We start from the raw sequence: 9929 nt of genomic DNA on the forward strand, positions 1-9929 counted from the left end.
GCAATCGTTACCCTTCTGCTTATATTTCTTCTTTTGAGTTTTCTCTTTGATAGATGTGCCTATTTAGCTTTTTTTTACATATAATACTAATAATAACTATAGAAACTAAAAATAAATATGAAGAATGATGGTCATTTCTGCTTAATCTTTGACATCTTTACGTTAAGGCCTCGTGCATGAAGAGAAACTCACTCCCCCACCTATACTTTTTGTATCTATTTTATTTAGATTAGATTTATAGTGGCAATTCAATACCTAAAAGAGATAAAACGGACCCATTTAGGAACAAAGAAAATACCATCGCGATTTTATCAACTACTTTTGTGCGATCACTTCCCAAATAAATATAGATTTTTTTTCAAAACAGAAAGCCCAAAATTACAGCTAAAATTATTAGCGATTTATATAATTACATTGGAGATCCACAGTAAATACAATATATAAGAAAATTAGAAAAGGTAAAACTAAATACAAGTAAGAGAAGATTTTAGAGCTCAAAAGAGATGAACGTAGACGAAAATTTTGAAAAGAGAAATAAGGTTAGACAAAAAAGTATCACCAAAAACCATTACAAGAAGGAGGCTCATTGGGTGATGAAATGGCTAATTTCATCAAATAAAGAATTTACGTTTTATAAAATTTACCGTGTAGCTAAAGAAAATAAAGAATTTTTAATATAAAAATAACTTCAGTTTTAGACCATAACTTAGAAATATTAAGATGATGAAGAAGAGTAAGAGATTCAATTTAGATCATACAAAGAAAAACTATATATGCTGACAACTTCCTTAATTAAAGATGACTCTTGCATATATCTCAAACAGAACTTACACTCGTGATGAGATCTTAGCTGAAGCTTAAACAAATTGTTGCATCATTCGCATGGTACTCAATAGTTACATCTTACACGTTTTTTATGAACTTCATCAAGGCTTCTACGTTTGTTTGAGATTCTTGATTATAAACCGCTCCAACGTTACCTTTGAAAACCTATTAACAATATTTTTGGGAGTTCAAAAGAGATTTTTATTTATACTTTTGTGATAATAAAAATGAAGTAGCACAACTTTACTGCCTTAACTATGCAACTGGGCCCGGGCTATCGCAACTAATAAATCAATAAAAGGGAATTTTGTATAAGTAAATTCTCATATCAAAGATGTGGTAGTTTTCTTTTCCCAAATCAAAATTGAAACTACATAAATTAATTAGTGTGGCAAAGGTTCGTTGATTAAGTCAAATGATGCATGTTTTATCTTAATTAAGACAGATCCAAGAAGATAACAGATTTCCCTTCTAAGATATATAAGGTGCCTTATCTCTACAATTTTTACATTTCATTTCTTATTTAGAGGAAAGAATGCACCTTCAACTATATTTTGCAACTATGAAGGATCAAGTCGAGATCTCCTTTTATTTGTCATTGCTTCAATGGAGGATAACAGTGAGTAAGATCACCTATGCATACTACCAATTACTAGAAACTCCAATGGATTACTAGAGCCTTTGAGCATTTATCATATATACAACCACGTAGGGGTGAAGAGAAACATTTACAGGTACATAGAAGTACAACTGAGTTTTGGTATTTCAGATTGAATTTCCGACTGCTATCATTTCTGCACAAGGAAGAGAATTTACAAGCTGGATCCTTACGTTGATACTAAGGGGCTGCTGACGGCATTGATAAATACTGCCGCCACTCCTCCGGTGTCCCCTTTTTCGATCTTAACATTTTTACAGCCGAGCTGGTCAAAGGTATAGCAAGAATGTCATACTCTTTAGTGGCCTGCAAAATCACAATTAAGCAGCCTTTTATCGGGTAAAACAAGAGTACTGGCATTTCTGCTGACCCTTTTTGCTAAACATGATACTTCAACAGGAGTACTGCCATTTCTGCTGACTCTTTTTGCTAAACATGGTACTTCACCCCCAAATCACCTCAGAGAAGAAACATAAAAAAGGAGAACGAGAAACAAGTAAAATAAAACAGGAAAAAAAACAAGGAAAACGGTAACATATATGAAACTGTTTTCAATTAAGAAGCTTTGCCACAGTTCTGGAGCTATGAAGCTACAATGATAAGAATCAGTAATACCTTAGGTTCTTTCATAAGCTTCATATTTGCTTCCTCGGGTGTCTTATGACCCTTCCTTGAGTTGCATCTGGAACAGGCAGTGACCTATTGGAAGAGATATTAATGTTAAGCACCAATGTGAACTTCCAGCAGCGAAAAACTTGTGGGCCTATATATCCCATCTTTCGAGCTCAGAACAGAAGCAAGACAAATGGATTAACAGGATTTCAAACCTTTAAGTTAGGGGGGAGGGTAGGGGAGTGGGGAATACACACTATCTGAAGTGAGAACTGAGGAAAAAGGGAAGCCTCATTCAAGAGTTGCCACTTCAGATATAATGAAATGTTGTTTTGCAATATAAATCTAATTTACAACATTAATTAAAACTTGAAATTTTCCTTTTGACAAAGCAGATGATATTTATTAAGCTCATCTATTGTAATACTTTCACTAAGCTTTGAGATATTACAAGATAGTTCAAGTTGCAAAACCAAATTACACAAAAACTGGTGCTCACGCAATAATAATCGTTAGACTAGCACCATCCAGCTTCTGAGACTTGGTTCATTCTAGTCAGTCCTGTTCCCAAGGAATTTCAACATCATCGGACTAGTTGAGACAATTCTAGTATGTTATCCACATTTTACCTACCAAATCCATTTGTCCTTTATATCTGTGCATGATCTATATCGCATATTATACATAGCTTTTTTACACATCCTTTGCTCCTAATCAAAATAAGCAGAAATCAAGTGACGAATTAGACCGAGTACATTAAGATTTTGACCAACTCAAATTTATGCTTAACCAGTCATGGCCTTTTATAAGGACAAAAGGTGCAATCTTTTGAAGCCGAATTAGCACAAACATTATTATTTGCATAGAAAAATAATTAACTGACAGCGGGAGTTAGACAACATTATAGGCAATCTTACCAGATTCTCCCAGGTCCATTCTCCACCACGGGCAATTGGCAGAACATGATCAATAGTCAAGTTCTCATCCGAAGAACAATATCTGTTAATATAGGAAAAGGCATTAGGACATTGATTATAAATCATGATCTCCCAAGTCACAAGTACAGGAAAAGCTGAGAGAGCTCAAGACACGTCCTGTCTCTGTTTAGCTTTCATAAAATCTGTCCCATTTATAGTAGCAAAACCAAGACCTTACTCGGATTTCCAATATAAGGGCATCTAAGGAGAAAATTTGTTGAGAATAAACAATAAAACAAGGACAAGAGAAATAAGGTTTGATGAGGCGGTTACTTGTGCTCAATGGTGGAGATCTTTGTGAATGTAAAACATGATAACTTTGTTGATGAATTTGTAATAGGCTTCAAAGTTGCTTTGGCTTGGCGTTTAGTGGCAAAAGTCATCCATAATAGATGTTTCCTTGGTTGTTCGAGATAACAGAGGACGTACATTCAAAGTTTCTGGTAGAGTAGCAGGAATTCGCAACATGGAATGAGCATCTATTGACTATTATGGCCTTGCAGCATTTAGTAGTGGAGAAAGCAACCGAGATGTGCATTTCTTTCCCCCGAAATGCCACTCTATATCTTAGAATTTCTCCTTGAAGCCACCAAGAAAACTGCTTTCTAACTATGGAATCTGTGATTTATGCTAATCCGAAAGCTAAGAATCCAATCAAAAGGAGGAAATTTTTAAGTCTTGGTGGTCCTTGTGTGCAAAAGAATGAGAACCATTAATCATCTTTGCCTCAATTAAAGTGATAGGAAAAATGGCATCTCCTTACTTTTTTTGGTGTGCCTGAGTAGGACTCAATAGATGTGATTTCAAAAGTATACTCCACATGTTTTTTGAGCTCAATACGGATGGGAAAAGGGCCGTTGAGGGGCCAAAAGGGAACTCTGTGTGGAGATATAAGAGTTCATTTTTTCTTATTCACTTCATCGTGCTTGCTGTTGTCAAACACACAACAGTAATTACAGGTACATTTTTGCTTCAGAGAATAAAACAGTTGATCATTCCTTTGGAGAAGTAGAACAGTTCTAATATCAGTTTTCAACCAGAACTAAATAGCACCACTACAGGCATCAAAAAGGTGGCAAAGCACTTACTGGCACATGTAGTTGTCCCGATAAAAGATATTCTTACGACTGAGAGCTTTCTTTATTCTCCTCCGTTTGACAACCTGAAGTAAATGAGGAACCTGGAAGTACCGAGATGTCAGAGTAAGAAAAAAGAACAGACAAATCAAGATATAAAGAAGAAAGAAAGCATAATAAGCCAATGATGCCAGTTGAAATGCACAGAGAAGGCTTAGAATGCCGTTGGTGCTGACTAATGGCATACCCTTAATACAGCAGGAATATAATAGGAGCCACTTGGTGAATTTACAGTCTGATCATAATACTCCAGAACATCAGCCTGTGAAGAACAAATCAAAAGCTTTATATCAAAAAGAAAATAATGTGAAAAAGAGGATGCTGGGAAGTTGCTTTACAGTTTCACCCAATAGTAACTTGATCAGAACTAGAAATCACAATATGCACTAACAACTGGTCATGAAGATTAGTTCAGATTAGAATGTTGATAATGCTAATACTTTTCTGGGTATGAAAAATGCTGTAATATTAAAGGATTAAAAACTTTTAAGTCTAAAGCTAATAAGGTTATTAAGTCATTTACATAATCCCTGGCAAATATCGTGTCCGGACATTACATGTTGAATTTTAAATATCCAGTTGACACTGCACATTGAGCCACTGATTCTTTGAAGCTTAGCAGCTTTAATTTCTAAGAAGCTTGTCTCTCCAAGGATAGTCAAATTGGTGACCTGAAGTTTGGGGTCAAGGGAACCTATTTTTGTAAAATGATTTTAAATTTTTGAGATTGAGTCACCTCGAATTGGAACCTTCACTGTAGATTGGTTCATGAGAGAAGGAAATTTGGTTATCTTAGCTCTTTCCCTTCCACTTAATAGAAGGGCTTATACAAGCTAATTTCCCCATCTAAACAAGACTTGAGTTCTCCTACTCCACAATATCCCGAAGGAAAAGAATCATCAGCATGTACACAACCACAAAATCAGCAATCATCAATGGGAATCGTGACCTCCACCATCACATCCACTGGACTCTAAGTACAATGTAACAAGAACAAAACAACCTTTTTAGTAAGCATAAATTGAAAATATTAATTCATTTCTCCTTGTTCGAATCCAAACTTTACATCCTAAATTCATGCATAATATCATCACTACTAAGTTTGAAATGGAAGACCTCAGATATCAAGGCTTTCTTTTCCTTCTTTACTTCTTTTTTTTCCAATGAAGTACAACAACAACAACAAAAAGCCCAGTATAATCCCACAAGTGGGGTCTGGGGAGGGTAGTGAGTACGCAGACCTTACTCCAATGAAGTAAGTAAATATCATTAATTTTTTTGATTTGCACCGGGTGTCCAAGTCTCTTTGAGCCCCGACTAATCCCGGGGGTGCACAGGCCCTCGGCAAGGAGTTTCCCGCAAGTGCACCACGGTTAATTCAGGTTTTACCCAGTCCGATGGCCCTCAGAAATTGTTTGCACCCAGTGGGTTTCGAACTTGAGACCTTGAAAGGGAGCAAACCCCAAGGCTCAAGTCAATTGCCACCAGGCCAACCCCTGAGGGTTTAAATATCATTAATTAAGGCATGAAAAAGATGCATAGTTACAAAAGGAATCAAAAGGCTAGCTCCAGTACAATATCTATGCTAAAGAAAAGGGAGCTAACAAAACAAAAAATTGTCAACATCAAAAGGGCTCCAATACAATGTCTATGCTAAGATCAGGGAGCTAACAAAATCCAAAAAAATTATTAATGTTGTTCACAGGGGTATGAAAATCCTTTTTTCTTTTGTCTATATGTCATAAGCTACAGAATTATTACAGTAAATCAAACTTTTGCAAGGCTGATTTCGTGCATATAGTTAATGTATTAGGTGATTCAAGCACTTCTCAGCCAACGTAACTGAACTTTTGACGCAAACATGCCTAGTCTTAGGGTTTATTAGATCAAAGCAAAATAAAGCCTTGTGGAGAGGTGTTAACTCTGAAATTTACCCGCATATCTGGCGTGAAACGGGGAAACAATACCTCCAGCTCCTGAGTGGGATAGGGTAACTTTCTTTTTCTTCCCAATGCGCAAGATGGCAGGACTATGAGGGAAGGAGTCAGGTTGTGTTCAAAGAGACTGAAAGGCTCTAACAGTTTAGGATAGAACCAGCCTTGTTTTCTAACTCATAAACAATCAAGCAATTAGTATTTCCACGAAGTTTCACGTATTGCCATCTAAAAAATTTGGCCTTTTTGTTTAAACACAGCTCTATTCAGGGGCGGACGCAAGGTTGATGCACCGGGTTCATATGAACCCTGAACTTTCAACGCGGAACATAAATTTGTGTAAAAGTTCATTACACATGGAGTTTATATCTTGGATCTGATGCTGGCTCTATTGAGGCAACAGGAAGAAATTCTTTTCTTTTTTTTTGGTTTTGATCGGTAAGGCCACAGGAAGAAATAAATGTAGTAATTACAAGGAGTTCTAACAACAGCAAGAAATCAAATGGTCTGACCTTCTCCATGAATTCTAAGCAAATAGCCCGTTTCCAGCAGACAACATTAACAGGCCTAGCAAGCAAAAAGTAATTAGACTTGACAACAAATTCAAAAAGAGGTATACCACTCCAGTAACTACTTAAATTTTAAAACAATAGATACAATGCAAAACAAATAGAAATGACGAAAGATAGCAACATGAAAAACAAAAGCAGACTTCTTCTATGTTCAGATGTACAGCACCAGCCTAACCCAAAAAAGTAGAATACTTTCAGCCAAATGCATTGCATAAGAATATTGGGGGTCCTCTTTCTTTACCCAAGACCTCCATCCTCCATTCTTCTTCATCCTGATTTCAAGGAAACCACTTCTTTACCACAAAAGATGAAGAAATTTGTACCTCAACATGGAGCACTTTTCTATCAAGAAGATGTATCAAAAGCTCAGGGGTGACTATCCTAAGGTTCCCTGGAGAAGAATAACTTGCAATAATATTGGTACACCTAAATGGTTATTCATCGTATTGCTGGCTGCTCGTGGAAGACTGTACACAAGAGATAGGATGTATAAGTGGGGAGTGATTTCATCTGATATATGTCCCTTATGCAACCAGGCAATTGAGAGTATAGCACATTTGTTCTTTCAATGCACAATTGCTACTGAAATATGGAGTAAACTGCTGCAATGGCAAGGTATTCGGAGTCAAGTAATGAGCTGTAACGATGAACTTGACTGAGCTGTAGTTAACTATAATGGCAAGAATCCAGAGGCTGAGCTGTACAGGATGGTTTTAGCCGGGAGTGTCTACTATGTCTGGCAAGAGAGGAATCAAAGGGTATTCATGAACAATAAAAGAGATGTTGATACTATCATTAAGATGATTGTTCAAGATGTATTTCATAAGGGGTCGATAAAGCCATCCGTAGCGGGAAAACTAAAAAACTTGAATTTTTATCCTTGAACTGGAATAGTAGAGATGAAGGTGCTTGAAATTGGTAGGATATAAGATGAGAGCTGAGCTGGGGGCCTTCTGTCCAGCTCAGCAGACTGTTTTTCTTTATCTCTTGAGCTGTACATAATTTATACTTTGGTAATAAAATTGTTTAATTGCCACAACAACAAAAAAAATTGTACCTCAATAGTTATAACCTTTACAAATTCTTCAATCTCTTTTACCCCCTATAACATGTGACGTCTCACATGAACAAAACTAGTCATGGGCTTTCAAGAACAATCAAATAATAACATTAGCCAAACATACTTATTAAAAAATAATGACAAATAGTATTAGTCAAACACTAAAGACTAAATAATTCACTTGATCAGATTTTATATGCTAGTACAGTATACTCCAATGACGAATACTTATTTTATCAACTCTACAAAAGAATTCAAACAAGATCATTCCCAAAAAGAACTCGAACCCTAATTTTCAAACAGTGAATGTACTAGTTATACCAGAAAACGCACACACCTGTAAGATATGTCCAAGACCAAGCCTCTGAAAGTGGAAAGCTCATCCTTCTCAAACTCCGTTTCCTCTATGATTTCCTCCCAAACCTCCTCCTTCATCCCATTCGATTGATCATTCAAGCGGAACTTCTTTGATTTTCCGATTGATGAGGAAGAAGCATTTGCGTAGACTCTGGTAGTACTACTACGAGCACCAGAAAACCGGAGTTTGAGTTCCTGAAGTTGTAGCGGTGATGAACAAGGAGCCTCACTGCAGTGCACACCACCACGTACAACTTTAAAGCGGCGACCTAAAGGACTACCGGTAACTTCGAAGCCGACGGAGAGTCCATCGCCGTTGAACAGTGGCTTAACGCGCCCTCTCACCGTGAATTGCGCCATTGTTGAAGCAGATATTTTTTTTTCCCGCGGCGGGGGGTGGGTAGGTGCAACGAAATTAGAGAATGACCGTTATGATTTGTTAAGAAGGTGACAATTGTTTCACATTTTGGTATAAGCAATAAGAGTACTATCGAGGAAAGTGGCAGTTTCGTTGCTTTTGCATTTTGGCTTTGCTTGCTTCAATTTCTTCACGGAAAAGTACTCTTAACCACAAGTTTCTAAAATTATTGCACGGCTCCTTGTTAGAAATATCTCCTTTTGGCAGGCATCTTTCAATTTCTTCTCCACCCAACCACGTGACTGTAGTCTGTAAATTGAACTTCTCATTTTCTTCAATTCACATCCTCCACTTTAAATTGACATTTCTAAGTAGTATAGTAATTTCCTCCGTGTTATTTTGATGAGATTAAGAATATAAAGATAGATATTTGAATTATAATTTTAAACTAAAGGTATGTAGCATACTAAAAGTATTATTTGGATTATGGTTTTAAATATATCATGTCAATTCTTAAGGGTATGAAAACTGTTGGAATTAAAAAACTTATCAAATGTAGAAAAGTAACATTAATTTTAGAACATAAAAACGAAATTAAAGCACGTAAATTGAAGAGAAAATTACATATAAGTACAATCCCCACATATTGCAATTATGAGGCATACAATTTTGCAAAGTTGTAGCCTGAACAATAGGTCAAGATTCCGCATCCAACTTCAAATAGATTCTCAAAATTGCTATTTAGATTTTTAAAAGCTCAAGCTTCTAACCCAATCTCTGAATCAATAATTGTGACTCAAATATTAGTTCAACAAATCAAATCCATTTGATGCTGAAAATTAGATTTTTAAGGTAATCTACCATTGTTGAACAAGCTTAAATAAGTTTTGTGAGAAATTTAGAGTGGGTGTTGTTTAGACTTGTTAGAAAATAGTCTAAAGTGTGTCTACAAAATTTGAAGTTATTTGAAGAGATTTGGACTGATTTTGAACAAGAATTACAAAGTGAAAATCGTACAAGAAGTCCGTTAGAAATATTTATACTTTTATACAATGTTATATACTTTTATACAAGGAGGTACATTATGGATACAAGTGCATAAAAGTGTATAAAAATATATAAGCACAATAGTAAAAAGTATGTTTTGTGATACACTATGTATAGGTGTGTAGGAAGAAGAAGAAGAAGAAGAAGAAGAAGAAGAAGAAGAAGAAGAAGAAGAAGAAGAAGAGAAGAAGAAGAAGAAGAAGAAGAAGAAGAAGAAGAAGAATGTATTAACCTTGTATATAATAGTATATAAAAGGTATTTATACAATATTATACATTGTTATGCATATGAATTCTACCAATGGAGTTTCACGTGTTCTTCTTCTTTGTTGAGCACCTTCTGAAATTTAACTCAAATTTAACTCAAATCTATTTCAATCACTTCAAATTTTG

The 9929-nt window shown here is 35.8% G+C and overlaps 1 protein-coding gene across 1 annotated transcript; it reads right to left on the reverse strand.

Annotated features, from left to right (window-relative positions):
- Positions 1-1394: 1394 nt before the first annotated feature.
- On the reverse strand, positions 1395-8871 carry LOC107789092 (uncharacterized). Its single transcript, XM_016610859.2, has 7 exons — positions 8112-8871; positions 6655-6709; positions 4396-4470; positions 4161-4252; positions 3013-3094; positions 2099-2182; positions 1395-1789 (listed from the first exon to the last, which is right to left on the reverse strand). The coding sequence occupies exons 1-7, from the start codon at positions 8489-8491 to the stop codon at positions 1664-1666; spliced, it is 894 nt and encodes a 297-aa protein (XP_016466345.2). The 5' UTR covers positions 8492-8871; the 3' UTR covers positions 1395-1663.
- Positions 8872-9929: the final 1058 nt, after the last annotated feature.

Source organism: Nicotiana tabacum, chromosome 4 (assembly GCF_000715075.1).
Source record: "Nicotiana tabacum cultivar K326 chromosome 4, ASM71507v2, whole genome shotgun sequence".
Classification (NCBI taxonomy): domain Eukaryota; kingdom Viridiplantae; phylum Streptophyta; class Magnoliopsida; order Solanales; family Solanaceae; genus Nicotiana; species Nicotiana tabacum.